General features: G+C 34.7%; 2 protein-coding genes across 2 annotated transcripts; one reads left to right on the top strand and one right to left on the bottom strand.

Annotated features, from left to right (window-relative positions):
* The first annotated feature begins 402 nt into the window (after positions 1 to 402).
* On the top strand, positions 403 to 2538 carry LOC145062397 (uncharacterized). The gene is made up of 2 exons (XM_079010008.1): positions 403 to 738; positions 1195 to 2538. Exon 2 carries the CDS (start codon positions 1225 to 1227, stop codon positions 2266 to 2268), a length of 1044 nt encoding a protein of 347 aa, XP_078866134.1. The 5' UTR covers positions 403 to 738; positions 1195 to 1224; the 3' UTR covers positions 2269 to 2538.
* Positions 2539 to 14637: 12099 nt separating this feature from the next.
* Positions 14638 to 16017, bottom strand: LOC145064031 (HXXXD-type acyl-transferase family protein). The gene has a single exon (XM_079011561.1). It carries the CDS (start codon positions 16015 to 16017, stop codon positions 14638 to 14640), a length of 1380 nt encoding a protein of 459 aa, XP_078867687.1.

Genomic DNA, 16017 nt, shown 5'->3' with positions numbered 1-16017 from the left:
GCAGTTCGGTACTTGCTGACCCCTAGTTTACTCACCTCTTCTATTGATATTCCGGCAGATTAATTATCGGTTACTAACATGTCCCACTTTTATTAGTGTCTTACAAGAGGACCTCAACGAATAAAAAATTAGAAAGTATAAATTAAAATTAATTATTCATTTAAAATGAAATACATAAAAATAATTTATATTCAAAATTAGAAAGTATAAATTAAAATTAGTTATTCATTTAAAAAAAACTACATACAAATAATTAATAATCATGGGTCAAACAACTAAATCCACAACCCGGAATTGCGAAAAGACCACATCCAGAAATTGCGATTTAACCTGTTTAAAATGCCTTACAATAACTAAGATGCCCACAGGCCACAGCCCACCTATAAAAACTTGTATACGAGGAATCGTAACCATTTCTCCTCCTTCTTCTCCCTCTTTTTATTTTCCAATAAACTAAAAGCATAAGAAAAAGGATTTTGTGGCTAATAAAAACATGGAGAAAAAAAGATGGAATTACCGGACATCCCACATCGCTCCTTTGTAAAAAAGAGTCAGGGGGTTGATTATAAAAAAGTGGTCACCACGTTATTTATTAGTTATTACTATTATTATTATTATGTTTTTTTGTCACGTAGCCAAGCGTGGTAGAAGGTGATTTCGTGCTTGATTAGTGGTAAGTCAAAGCCGCAGTAATCTTTGGAGTATTCTTCAACCGAATCGACTAGTGCAATCAATCAGGTAACTTTTGGGTTCAATGGCTGACAATTATGCAATTCAATATTCGTTTGCTGCTCTTGTTGAAGTGTTGTTATTGATTATATAAGAGTTTAAAATGTTTTGGTGTTTCTTCAATTCAAGTACGTTACAATACAAATTCAAACCTTGATGATTTCTTGAAGTATTGATTATGCTGGTTTAGTCAGAGTCTTTGGATTAATTGATCTTTAGTCAATCAGTTTTAGATGTGGGTTACTTGTGTCTACATTCTTAATTCTCTTAAGTATCATTTGATATATTTGTGTTTTCAAGTCAAAAGAACTTTGTTTTAGGTTTACATCTCTGTGATTGTTTTGTTTATTAATATTGTCTAAAAGAATTAAAAGAAAGTCACATAAGTACGTATTTGACATTTATTTTTTAGACCTGACACATATTGATGTAAATTAAAAATCCATATTAATTCTTGTTTTGCAGGCCGGTGTCGTAGTGGGAAAGACAAGGAGTATGACTAGAAAGCTGAATTATGATGCATCCAGCAGGAAGAGGATGAAAAGTTGTGATAACAAGGGTGGGGTACCCTGGTCAGATCTTAACCATGATGTGCTTTATTCAATTATGATGCGACTTGGAGTTGTTGAATTTCTGTCATTTAGCAGAGTTTGCAAATCATGGAGGTCACTTGCACTCTCTAAGAGGGAGAGGTTTATGACGTCCAGACCACCCATGGCCATGCTTGCTCATAAGAATACCTGCCACCTGCAGGACTTTGAAGGAAAACAATTCAAAACTATTCTTCCAGTTCCCCATTCTGTTGATAGGACCTGTATTGGAGTAACTTGTGGTTACTTGATTTTGTTCGGCGAGAAAACCCGTGACTTCTGGCTTGTGAATCTTATCACACGGCATCAACTTCATTTCCCTCATGTCCCATTTGATGTTGGTCATCCTCAAGAAAGAGTCATGAGGGCTATCCTTGTCTTTTCAACTTCAATGAATGGCTGGGTGTTTGTTATGTTAAATAGATTCAAATATAAAATATGGTTTTCAGCTGGTGAAGGAGCATGGAATCATGTTTTCTCCACATTTCCCCTCCTTGATTTACATCCTTTCAAGGGGAAGATATATACCCTAAGCACGGACTACTTACGGTCTGGGAGACATGTATATGAAATGAGACTCAACCCTGTGCCTAAATTGACGTTATTCGAAACACGTTTTCTGGAATCGGTCTTTTTGGCTTTGGATTTTATTAGTTCGGATCAAAACCTTTATTTGATGGAATACTGGCCAAACGGCCTTCACAAGGTTCACAAACTAGATTTTGACCAACTCAATTGGGTGCCTTGTGAAAACAAAATGGAAGAATATGCATTGTTTTATAGCTGCTTCAAGCAAGGTGCTGTGGTTAAACCAGAGACATGGGCTGCCCCATCATCGCAATACCGGAGATTTTTTGGTAACTATAAACCTGGAAAAGGTAGATGTCTTACTTCAAAATTCTGGTACTTCCCCCACGATTGTCTTAATGTGAATCTCATAGATCATTAGAAAATAAAAATAAAAAATAAAAAACAACAACAACAAATTATTTTATTTTACTTTTAATATTTTCATATGTTTGAACGTACTTTTTCAAGATTTGAATTTTTCAATCTAGTCGGTTAACAATTAGATTGCTATATATATTCCCTGTTTGCTTCATATGGGACAACATCCTTTTATGAGATGAATAGCATTTTGGTTTAACATGAGAATGTTAGTGAGAGGATGGTGCTACTGCTAAGCTTATAGTTAACTACATCTTGGCCAAACTTATTATTTGATGTCTTTTGTATATAACTTCTATTCATTATATTAATTTTTTTTTTGATTATTTTAATCGCCAAGTTAATTATTTGAAGACTTTTAAATAATGATATTTTCAATAAAATATCGGGTTGTCTTGAAGGGCTAATAAAGTAACAAATTATAATGGTTTGGTTGTGTATGCGAAAAAAACGAAATAATATATATATATATATATATATATATATATATATATATATATATATATATATATATATATATATATATATATATATACACACACACACAAGGGTTGTGTGAGGGCCGTGCTTAGCACGTCCCACAAAGTTGTTTTTTTGAAAATTCTACAAATCTTGTAAGATAATTGTTATTGGCATTGAGCATTTAAATATCGGACACAACAGAAAATACCAACATTCTTTACTGTTCAATACTATAAGCAAAATTGCAAAATTTTACAAAACATCTACAATCCTAAATCCAAAGCCCCAACAAAGCTACAGATGAATGGAAAGGTTGGAATACGAGTCAAATAGTTCCATCTAATACATTTTTAACACTTCATCTCACTTAAACAAAGCAACAACATAACATGAAGCCATCAATTTGTTTTGTCCAACATCCAACACTCCAAGAAAGAGTATACACTCAAGCCATACCCATGCAAGTACTAAAACCATAAGTCAAACAGATCATGAACGCGTTTAAGTGTGTATGGTTAAGTTAGATACCATGTTTCTAATAAAGAATAAGACATCATCTTGGTGATCCTTAGACTCCCTAATGAAATGTCAAAATTTAGATATATCAAAACATTATAAACAAATGAAATCATATATATATATATATATATATATATATATATATATATATATATATATATATATATAGGGCTAGGTTCAAATGTTCTTGACATCTATTGTGTGCCCGTAAGCACAAATCTGGACCAACGGATGGAATAGAATCAATGATCTTGATCTGAGGGTCTATGATATTAAAATAGGGTAAAATGTACCATATAATCACATAAATTTCAACATAAGGGTATTTTGGTCAATTAACCTATATTAAAAAAGGAAATTTCCAGATTTTAAGGGATTATTAATACCCTTATTTTTAAAAATCTGAATTTTTTAAATTTAATTCAAATATAATTTTTGATAATATCCGATTTCATTCTGTTAGAATGACATAAAAATCAACCATAAACTAGTAAATATATTTTTGATTTTATTCTTGCAGAATATGATTATATTCAATATTATATATATTAACATGCTTAAAGAATTATAGAACATATTATCAACACTAACATTTTATAAAGAATACATGTCTTCTTGCACTAATAATATATCAAATAATTACATTGTATGATTGTGATACAAAGAACATTCTTGAATAATAACAAAATTCTGAAAGAATAACAAGTGTAATTATTTAAAACATAACAAGATTCTTAAAATGTGAGTGTGATCAATCTTTGATTCATTCTTCAAGCATTTCCTATCATGTCTTCAAACCATTCTTCAATCAATTCCTATAAAAAATGCAACAAAAACTAAGAATGGTTAAAAAAAAATATTGTATTCTTTAAGAATGACTTTACTGAACCTGTTCATTCTGTGGAAAAATATCATAGCAAATCTATTACAAAAAAGACAAACACAAATTCTAATAGAATCATTAACTCTAAAGTGCAATTATCATTACTGCACTACCATTATTCTGACAGAATATATATATATATATATATATATATATATATATATATATATATATATATATATATATATATATATGCCATTTTAAATTTTGGCAGAATGCATACAATATTTTAAATTGGCAATGTGGGTTGTAATTCTGATAGAATATAGCAAACATTAAAAAGTTGTAACTTATTCTAATAGAATGTAATCTTCAAAGTATAAATTTTGATAGAATGTAGTAAACATTAAAAAAAATGTAATTTACTCTAACAAAATGTAATCTTCAAATCAATATATTCCATGGTTGCAGAATTCGGGATTAACCGGCGATTAATCGTGGATTAATCGCTTGGCGTTCTCCAACCGTCGAGGATTATGACATTAATCGAAATTTAGGATTAATCGAGTTTGGCGGGATTAATCGGCCTTGGCGGGATTAATCGGTCAACAAAAGTCAAAAAATTCAAAAAAAGTAGAAAAAATGTTTAAAAAATGTCAAAAAAAAAGTCAAAACTTTTTTAAAAATTCAAAAAACCAACTTTCTTTTTTTTACTCCAAAATTTCAAATATTATACCAAAATATTCATATTTTCGTATTTCCAAATTTTCAAATTACAATTTTTATTATTTTCTAATTTTGAAGTACTTTCTTTTCTTAAGATATATTAATATTTAATTAATTTTAATATTTTATTAATAATCTATGGTCCCTGATTAATCCTCGATTAATCCCCGCTAAGACCGATTAATCCCTTAACACCAGTCGACCGTCGAGCTACTGTCAAACGATTTTTACAACCTTGATATATTCTAACAGCATGTTATTTTACTTATCCTATCTTGCAATGTTTTTTATTTTTCCTGTCTTGACAAATAAACTAATTGACATATAAATAATTAACCAAAAACATAATCGGAAGATGTGAATAAAAAAATACCTAGATTTCACTGGAGAAGAAGAATCAACGACCACCACCACATCATCTCCACCTCCTGACCTGCTTCAATCGGAGCAACATCCCCACCCCGCTGCTTCTCCCTTTGTTCTTCGGTCTAGTCACTCATCGAAGATCGATACCTCCTCCCCTCGCTTTCTTTCTCTTCTGTTCCCATTGATCAAGGCCTATGAAGATTCGACTTCATCGTTGATTTCTTTGCCCCATCGGAACCCCTCCTGCCCTCTGATCGAACCTCTAGCACATCTCCCTTTCTACGGTAGCCCAAAACCTCCGAAACCCCGCTGAATAGCAGGAACCAATGCTGGGAAAACGAGAGGGAGGATAAATCGTTGTATACGTGATCGGCTAGGGTTTTTTTCAACAGATTTTGACTACATCCCATATTTAAAGGAATAATAAAGAACATATTAATTATCTACCATATTTAAATATGTCAAGATTACTATAATACCCTTAAATGATTTATTTAATAATTAATTATTTCCAGAATTCTTATTGGTGCACACAGTCACACAATAGTTGTCAAAAACATTTGAACCTATATATATATATATATATATATATATATATATATATATATATACACACACACACGATTCTTTCTTATAATACAAAGCAGAATATTCTTGCAATTCTATTACCAAAATCAAATATAATAAAATATAAACTCATTTAACACATGCCAATTTAAAAAAGAATTTATCCAAAAGGAACTCACCAGTAACAATATTTAACATTTGTACCACTCTAACAGACAATGTTACTTACAGGATGAAAAATAAAGAACATCCCATTCCTTTTTCTTACTTTGGATAACATGTTGGACTTGTGATCCGGGTCGTCTCTTTCAAGGATTGAGAAGGGAAATATTAAAGCTTCCACCTAACTTAAAGAATATAAATAGATTGATGTAAGTATGACATAGATCTGAAGACCTTAAGACCTCGTTTGTGACACAAGGCATGACTGTGACTCTGGAAGAATGGGTAATGTATTTGTGCGACCAAAAAACTAGAAACAATTACCTAAAATTAATCAGAAGATCAAGTCTACCTGGGGTGAAATTGGTTCCATGTCTAGTAATTTCTCATTACATGTAAAGAGTTGGTCATTTTACATATACACATACACATTAATGTTCATTAACGGTATCACAAGTAGATTTTCATTTCAAACAAACTGATATACTACTTATCTGAATTAATCACTATATTTTGTAAGAAACTAATTGAATTTAATATATGTATATATATATATATATATATATATATATATATATATATTAGGGGTGTATATGCAGAAAGAACCCACCCAAAGGCAAGTTGTCGTCCAACATATAAGAAAAATCTCATTTTTTAAAGAACATAAATACTAATTCATTAAATTAATTATCATCGTACAACGACTGTGTGACAACCGGCAAGCTTCTGGTCAAGTCAAAGTCAAGTCAAGGTCAACGAGTCAATATGGTCAACTCAACTAGTGTTTATATGTTAGGGATTACTTTATGTTTACTAATGTATGACTCTAAATCTTAATGCGAAGTATCACTTGAAAGGTAAAATGTTCAAAGATTCTAGATCCTAATAAGGATAAAGGAAGTAACAACTCTATAAACACTATTACATGCCCTTCGGGGGTGTATGACACTCAAAATAGGGTGTAACTAAGTCTAAGGTCCTTTCTCTACGAAGAAAAACATTAATAAAGGCCCCCGACAAAGTCTCTTTGAATCTCTCCTACTGTATTTCACTATCTCCTAAATCTCTCCAAGTATGTGAAATCTCTCCCAAATCTCTCAAAGTATGTGAAATCTCTCCCAAATCTCTCTATGTACCTTCCTCGATCGAAAACAGCTCAAAACCGAAGGAGAAAACCCAAAAAGGACCCACTTGGTCCGGAACCCTCTTGGACCAGAACCTTCTTGGTCTGAAACCCTCTTGGTATGGAACCCTCTTAGGTCGGAACCCCTCTCTACTTCGAAGCTTCTGATGGATTTTAGAATGCCTTAGTTTGCTTCGAACAATCTCGCATGCTTCGGAAGGTTTAAGCTCCGGAAAGATCTCGCTTCAGGCTTGCTTCGGAAACTCCTAGCCGGCTTCGCACCTCGGTCCGAATCTGTTGGCCTCGCATCCGAAGGAAGTACTCCGGAATTTAGTAGACAGCTTCAGAACTCGCTTGTTGGCTCCGGAACTTAGGAAATTGACTTCGGACCCTCGCAAGCTCCAGACTCTACTCCAGATTTTTGTCCATTACGGGTTTTTTCTTCATTTTAAGGCATTTTGACACCGGGAATTCCTCCAAACTCATATTTTTCATATCTTAGACCCCTTAAACCCTTATTTTATGCCAAAATTGATTATTTTAAACCTATTTATATAAAATAATACCCAAGATTTTTAAGGAGATTCTTAGTAGATAAAGGGTTTGACTTTGTGATGTGATGTAAACCCTTCATTCCCCATGCAAATCTCAGTAAAACACACATTATCTATAGATAATAAGGTTTATCCACCAGCCCTCCAAGCAAATGTCAAGTCACCCCTTATCCCCTCCTCTTGATATGTGAACTCCTCTTTTTCTCCCCATATTCCACTTCTCACTTTCACATCCATTAATCTTCTAAGAGTGCTCTCAACTCATTCAAGCTTCAAGCCTCATTTCTTCAAGGAAAATTCCCAGAATTTTGTAAGTACTTCATCTCCTTTGACTAGTGATTCTCCACATTATTCCTAAGAATTTATTATATTTACACATAAAATTATTATTAGGATATTTATAAAGTTCAAAGAACCTTTCAAGTGTGGAACTTGGAAACTCCTTACACCTCTTCAAATCACCGAGCAAGCCAACCAAGGTGAGCTTCATACCCACCTTCTTCTAAATTTTTTTTTGGGAGAATACAAGTCAAATCTTGTCTAAATCCTTGAGTATTTGCATGTATTTGTATGTTTAGTGTGTGTTGAAATATTATTATTTTATTATAACTTTTCATGAACGTGAGATTTCACAAATCTCATGAAAATTAGAAAATATTTTAAGCACCACATAAAGAATACATTGTTTACAAAAGAGCCTCCCAAGGTTTTTGGGTGCGTCCAGTATACTCCGTTATTCCATGTCTCCATGTCTAGAAATAAAAGTTGCTGAAACAAACCTTTATAAGTTGACACTATTTCTAGAATCTTCAAAGTTTGAAACTTTATGCCCTGTTAATGACTTTTTGCGAACTATCAGGGAGTATTTTATAAATATTTAATATAAATAATTCCATCAAGAAAATGTACAAATAGAACCTTTATGACAAAAATATTTGCATGTCATAAAGCCGCTGTCATAAATTCACACCAGTCAAAGTTGCATACAAATCATAACTCGACACTTTCTGACAAATTGAGTCTCACTTAGTATTTTATAAAGGAAAAGGGTTGTTTTCCGGCTTCGATAATATTGGTTCATTTTGATAAATATTCAAAGTGGATTGATTCCAACAAACGAAACGAAATATCTAGTCAACGAATACAACTAATATTATTTATTTAATAAACAATGGATTTGAACGATTTGCTTAGAAAACTGTTAGTATTCTAGTTAGACAAATCTTCACAATACATATATTTCTATATAATAGTGTACGCCTAAAGTCCTGTAGGAGTTATAACCAGAGTCTCTTGGAGGGGGAGCGGGAATTTGTGTATAGATCTATACGGGGTTGACACCCCGCACCCTCGCTGTTCGCTACAGCTAGACCGGCCAGTCTAGGGTGATTTCCTTAATGAGACCTTTTCCATACAAATGTTATGTTTTTCTGGGGGAAACGATTTTATACGATGAACTAAGACATACATGCAACTATAATCAATTTGAAACAAGACTTACAACTATTTTGATAATAAAATATTGGATTTTCTAGATTTCTAAACTATCATGGAAGTTTTATATGAAAATGCTTATGAACTCACCAACATATTTTATGTTGACGCTTTTCAAGTGACTTGTATTCTCAGGAAATCAATAAGCAGGTTATGGATCGCGGACTCAGAATTATTTTGCTATATTTTGGAATTTGCTTACTGATGTCTCTTTTTTGTAAATTAGAGAACATAAACATGATGCAAAACAATGTAAGCTTGTTATAATGATGTATGATGTTTGGATTTTCTATGTTTCATTTATATGCAATTGTTATGATATTACACAATGACGTCACCCACCTCCGGACGTTTCTGCCGTTCTGGTTCGGGGGTGTGACATATTGGTATCAGAGCATTATTTATAGTGAACTAGTATATCTAGCCATACAGGATATACAACTATAAATACAATGGGACTAAAACACTCTGACTAAAAGAGTACATACTTGCTAGGACCGTATCATAACAAGAAATAAAACAGAATAACTCAGAGGTCGAGCACTACAGTCAAACCTGGGCAGTTATGTAATCATATCTGAGATAAATATAGCATGATCAACTATATTTATTTGAGATATGACCAACATGTGTTCGGGAGTGGTAGTGGTGTTGCAACAAGTCTAAAGCTTCCCAACTCGTTATCCAAAAGTTCGAAGAACCAACCCTAAAATAAGTAAAATACTATAGGAGTATTTTGACATTCTATCTATTTCCTCGTACTCATACTCCTTTTGATTTTGGGTCTTAAATGGTTAAGACATATACTCAAACTTCATATCTGACTTCTCTAAGGCCACTTAATCCATAAAGTTGAAACCTTGAAGCCTTTGCATGGCTGTAAAGGTCACTAATCACTCTAACACCTTTCCTCTTCCCTCATAAAGCCTAGATCTCATGCATGGCTTAATATTCACGTTTAAGATTGGATTTTTATGAACCCTCAACTCATAATACTCTAAAATATAGTAGATCTAAGCTTATGGAGACCTTTTGCTCATAAAGTCTCCACCTTGGGACCGAAAACCCTAAAAATTGGTCCATGAAGCACAAATCAACAAAAACAAGGAAAGCTCTAAGAGTTTTACCTCCAAGTGAAGCTCCTACCTCTGTAGAACTCAGATCCAAGCTTTCACTCCAACTTCTAGCCTTCACAAGAACCTCCTCTTCTGCTTCACTAACACACAAATGCACTTTTAGCTCAAGAACACTAACACAAGCTTAGAACGAAGGTTGGCTCTCTCTTAGGGTTTAACTCTCTCAAATGGCGGCTGAGGATAAGGCCATAGCTTTCTTTATATAGGACTCAAGTCTCATTTAGGGTTTTGAGTATGGACCCGCTACGCCCAGCGTAGCCTAAGGTACACCCAGCGTACCGGGTGGAGTCCGTGTCCAAAACACGCCCATAAGTACGCGCAACGTACTCTTCAGTACGCCCAACGTACTCATTTGCCACAATCTACTTTTAAGGGCTAAACAAGACAACTTAGAAAGAAGGAAGGGTTAAGTAGACATACCTGAATTTCGGGATGTTACACTCTTGATCATGCAAACCTTTTTCTTCAGACTCAATTCAATGTGTTTGATGAAATCGATCATCACTTGAGCTGTTTCCGATTTTAGTCGTAGAAAATACACCCAAGTAAACCTTGAAAAATCATTAATAAAGACCAACATGTACCTCTTCTTGTTTAGAGTTTCAATAGTCGAAGGTCCACAAAGGTCAATGTGAAGAAGTTCCAAAGGTTCAATGATCTTCGAATAAATGACAATCGGATGACCTTGTTGATGTTCACATACATTATCATTATCAAATTTTAAAATAGGTAAACCACGAACAATATCATTTACCACAATTTTTTTTTCAGATTCCTAAAGTTCAGATGAGAAAGTCTTTGATGTCATAGCCAGCTTATATCAGATGAAGCTTTCGAAAGTAAGCGTACGGAGGGAACACCAGTAATAGGTTTGATGTTAAGGGTAAACATGTCGCCTTTTTTTGTACTTGAGAAGAACTTCTTTAGTTTCTTTGTTCGAAATGACACTTCCTTCTTTGTAAAATACAACTGCATTACAAGTGCCCACTACAAGTTGTGAAACACTTATCAAGTTATGTTGTAGACCTTCGACAAATGCTACCCTGTTTACAGTAAATTTGCCATTTGTGACTTTCCCATAACATTTTACTTGACATTTTTTATTGTTGCCAAATTTCACCACACCAGCATCATCTAAACTTCTATAGTCTCGCAAGTTTTCCTTCCTTCCAGTCATGTGACGAGAAAAACCACTATCAGTGTACCATTTGTCATCATATTGTTCGTCATACAAAACCTGCAATCAGTGAAAAAATTTAGGTCCCTAAGGCTTTTTGGGTCCTTGGTTATAGACTTAAAAGCATTGTGAAAAGAAGATCCTAAGACCCAATTATGAACTTTTGATTTCAAACTATCAATTAAGTCCACTTCGTTAGACAAAGGTATAGAAACGAAATCTTTCATTCGTTTAGTGTCAACACTGACTTTCGCCTTTCTCTTCTCAGTTTTCTTTTATATCAACCTTCGCTTTTGACACATCTCTCTATTGTCGAACTGAAGGATTCGACTCTTTTGATGAAGAACTACCATTCGAAATATATGTATAGATCTATATGGGGTCTGATAACCCCACCTGCGATTGTTAGTTACAATCCCGGCAAGATAACTTTCTTATTATTCACTATTCGACATCCGATGTAGCGTCGTGTCGGGGCACAATTTTAGTCAAACAACGTTGATTATGGGGGCTCATGGTAATACATTAGATCACCTCAGGGTATAACTACCATTAGGGACGCCTTAGAAATTAGAATGGTAGATAAAATACGTTAGGATTAAATAAGAATCCTAATAAAATACTAAGAAAGGATCGTTAGATATCCTAGAAGTTGATAAGATAGGATTGTTAGATATCCTAAAAGATAGTATGCTAGGGTTGATAGAATACTTCAGGAAAGGTTTTTCTGAAAGAAAAATAATTCTTAAACTAATACAACCCAATAAAAGCCGAAAACTCTAAAAACATGTGCACTCACCAACATTATGTTGATGTTTTCAAAAATCGTATGGGTTCCTAGAAAAGAGTAAGAGATCAAGTCAGGAAAGGATTATCACGAAGACTTGTAGAAAAGGTACAAGATTGGCGCTCTATGATTTGGGAAATCTTTATACCCTCACCACACGACATTTTCCGCCATCGTTTGGGGAGGGTGTAATGATCATTTTTTAAGAGCATATTCCATATTTGACAATTTTAGTGATTTTTTTTAATCTGCACATGTCTATTTGTATGTCTTTAAGACTAAACACTTGTATTAACCATGAAGCGTAGAAGCCAAAAATCTCTAAAGCCTAGAAGAAATAGTATTTGGCACCCGTTAGTCACCTTCTAGGTCTTTTGATCTGGTTCTCATTTTTTGTTTCCTACCTCGCTCAATTGATGATGATGAAACAAGTACAAATATCTGAGGCAAACCGTTGTTGTCTTTGACCGACAAGCCGCCTTTGTTTGACTGCTCAACCTCACTCTTGAACCCTGGGCCGGTCCAAAGTGTTGGGTGACAACAAAACAAGTTAAGCACTTCAGACAAATATCAAAACACAAAATTCAGTAAACTCACAAAACTTCTGAAAACGTAAATCGAAAGAACACGATATTTAACATGGTTCAATCAAGGTGACCTACGTCCACGGGGTAATGAGAGAGAGGATTTTATTAACTTTGTGGAACAATTACAAGCACTCAAAATTGTATCTTACTTTGAGCTCTCACATAAATCTATCAATTTACAATGATGGGGTGTGAGCCTATTTATACTTGAGGGATCAAACCTAAAACCCTAATGGGCCAAGCCCATTGGCCCATAGGCCCATGAATGGTGACAACCAATCACAATCTGTCATGCAACATCTTCTGGAACATTCTTGATCATCATCATCTTCTAGGCATACTTGGATCAACATGGCACAACAAAGGAATCAATATGGTGAATCATGTACCAAGATGGTCCATGATGGTGCAATAGCTTCTTCATGGCGTAACAGCAACCCTAGATGGCGCAACAGGGATATAAGTGACACAAGAGCATCAAATATGGCGCAGAAACATCAATCTTGGAGCAACAGCATCACCATGGAGAAATAGGCACATGCATGGCGCAAGAGGAGAACAAGATGGCGCAAGAGGGAGTGTCATGGCACAAGATCATCCCTCTTGGCCCATCCCTTTATCTAATGGTGCAACAAGGACCCCTTGTTGCTCCATATCCTTCCCAAGTGCTCCAAACCTCTTCCAGGTGCTCCAAACCCCCTTGTACATGATCCGTTTCTTTGACACTTGATCCGTTCCTTTGTCTTATGATCCATTCCTTTCTCAGAAGATCTGTTCCTTTATCACATGCTTCATGAACCTCAAGTGCTCCTTTGAATTCTAAATGCTCCAAATGTTTCATGAACATGATCAAAATGCTCAATGTTGAACAAGTCTTCATACCCCAACACAAAGGTAGGGTCACCATCGATGACCGCTCCTGGTTTAATATTTTGAAGGCATATAACTACTTGCATAAATGTAATTTGCAAATGTCTATAAATATGAAATATAATATCAACTACCATAATCATGTAAAAATAAAAATAAAAAGGTAAAGTAATATTTAATTTTCAGATGGTCCATAAAGAAAACATGCATCTATTTCTATGAGAAACTTGGCCTCATTAGAAAAATGAAGAAGCGATATCTTGAATGGTTTATAAATTTCCGCAAATACAATCCAGAAAGTAAAAACCCGATATGATGAATATCCTGTTGTGATTAGATTGTTATTCATTTGGAAAAGGAATCACCAATACTAGGATTATGAAATTACTCCTATTGTGATTCGATTGTTATCATCTTGAAAAGGAATCACCAATACTAGGATTGTGGAAGCAATAGTATCTTTGAATTAAAATAAATTAGTCAGTTTTTTTTAGCTTTTGTCCTGAGCCCAAAATATGTTTGGATATTCCTACTTGACTCGAATCATTCGAAGCTGGAAGCTAATGCTTTGAATATATGCTAATATTTGGTCAATAAATTAGCTTTATATAATAAATTAAATCAATTTAAGTTTGTTCGGATTCAAATCCAAAACAGATCATGGATACTATACATACTAAAGTTTGAGGTTAAAAGTACACATAAGGTTAAAACCAGATCAAAATTGAAGTTTAAAAAAAATTGAAACTAAACTTTGGTTTAATTAAAATCTAGAATTGGTCACCAAACCGTGCATGATTGGTATCTATTTGGTTTCACGTATCATTGTAGCCTCTTGATATAATATATTGAAAATAATTTCACATTAACACCATACAATATACACCGAAAATAAAATGAGGAATGATGTAAATTATAAATTATAAATTACAAATGTATAATAAAATAATTTAATATAACATGATCACTATCACAATTTTTTGTATTGTGTTCCTTAATCTGATTACTAAAGTTCTACTACGTATCCATCAAACACAATAATTGTTTGAATCTATGGGCAGCAGCCTCCGGCAAGCAAATACAAACCACCATAGCACCACTAGAATTATCCACCCCTTCAGGGAGGAGTACACAGACTTGAGGTGTCGGAGTTAAATCGATTGGACCCACGTAAATGGCCTGACCCCACCCAAAGTCTGATGACTCATACATTGAGAAACGGGTCCATTGGGTGATTGTTAATTTCCCTCCAAATTCAAGCTTACTAGGCCTATCCACCTCAACATAATCAATTGTTGATCTTAAATACTCTTCTGAAACCCCTAGTCGAGCTTCACGTACCAAACGGGTCACATCTTGTAATGACCCGTTTACTAGATCCGACACAGTGCTATTGGCACATGCAATACAAACCACGTTTCCATAAAATCCTTCTTTTAACGGTGGATTTTTAAGTTTTGACCGAGCATTGACCGAAAAAGTCAAACGTAAGCCGAAGTCAAGAGGCTTCACATTAAGTGCTTTGACCCATGACCTCCATACGTGAGCCGCCATCGCGTCAAAAGTGGTGCAACCCAAACTATCTGTGGGTCGAGCCACATTCTTCAAATGGGCTTGGAACTCTCGGCTAAGCCAATAACACTTTTGAAGGGGTTTCACTTCCCAAAGACTAATAGTCAAGTTAGAACCATCATCAATCTTCATAAACTCGGCATGAGGGTATTTAACCATGGGAGGGTCACGGGGCGCAAAAATCTCCCTATCCCAACAAGGTTTCGGATCTATCACCAATGAGCCCGTTTTTGCAGTTGAGGCCCAAGCTCCAAGGAATTGCATAGCCCCAAGCCCATCACAAATACAATGACAAATCCTTAGCCCAATGCTAAATCCGCCACAGCTAAACCTAGTAACTTGGGCTATTAGCAAAGGCATGTCAATAACTTTATAATCACCTTCATCGGGGAATTTGTAAACCAAATTGGACCAAGCTGGGTTAGGAACATTGAGATCACCCAAATAATCCAATGATAATTCGGTATGAGCCTGAACCATGAGCGCACCCTGGTTAGGCCCAAAAAACACTTCTAACTTCCCATTTCTAGTCCCCCTTAACCTACCTGAGAAAGGGTAGTAAGGAACCAAAACCCTAGCTAGGGCATCTCGTAAAATGGCCACAATATCATCAAAAGAACTCTTGGTTGCATTATAGAAGTAAATAGTCGGGGTGAAAACTCGGGCTCCAATTATGTCATCGAGGTTTGAGAGATACAATGTATCCCCATCTTGAGCCTTGATTGCTCCTGCGGGAAGGATCGAAAAAGATCTGTCTATCGAGATGGGGATGTGAAGGTCAGGGAAATGACGCTCTTGAACCCATGACGACAACAAAGAAGCCAT

The sequence above is a fragment of the Lactuca serriola genome, chromosome 7 (assembly GCF_051521515.1).
Source record: "Lactuca serriola cultivar US96UC23 chromosome 7, Lser_US96UC23_V15, whole genome shotgun sequence".
Lineage (NCBI taxonomy): Eukaryota > Viridiplantae > Streptophyta > Magnoliopsida > Asterales > Asteraceae > Lactuca > Lactuca serriola.
This window is presented reverse-complemented; position numbering and strand designations above follow the sequence as displayed.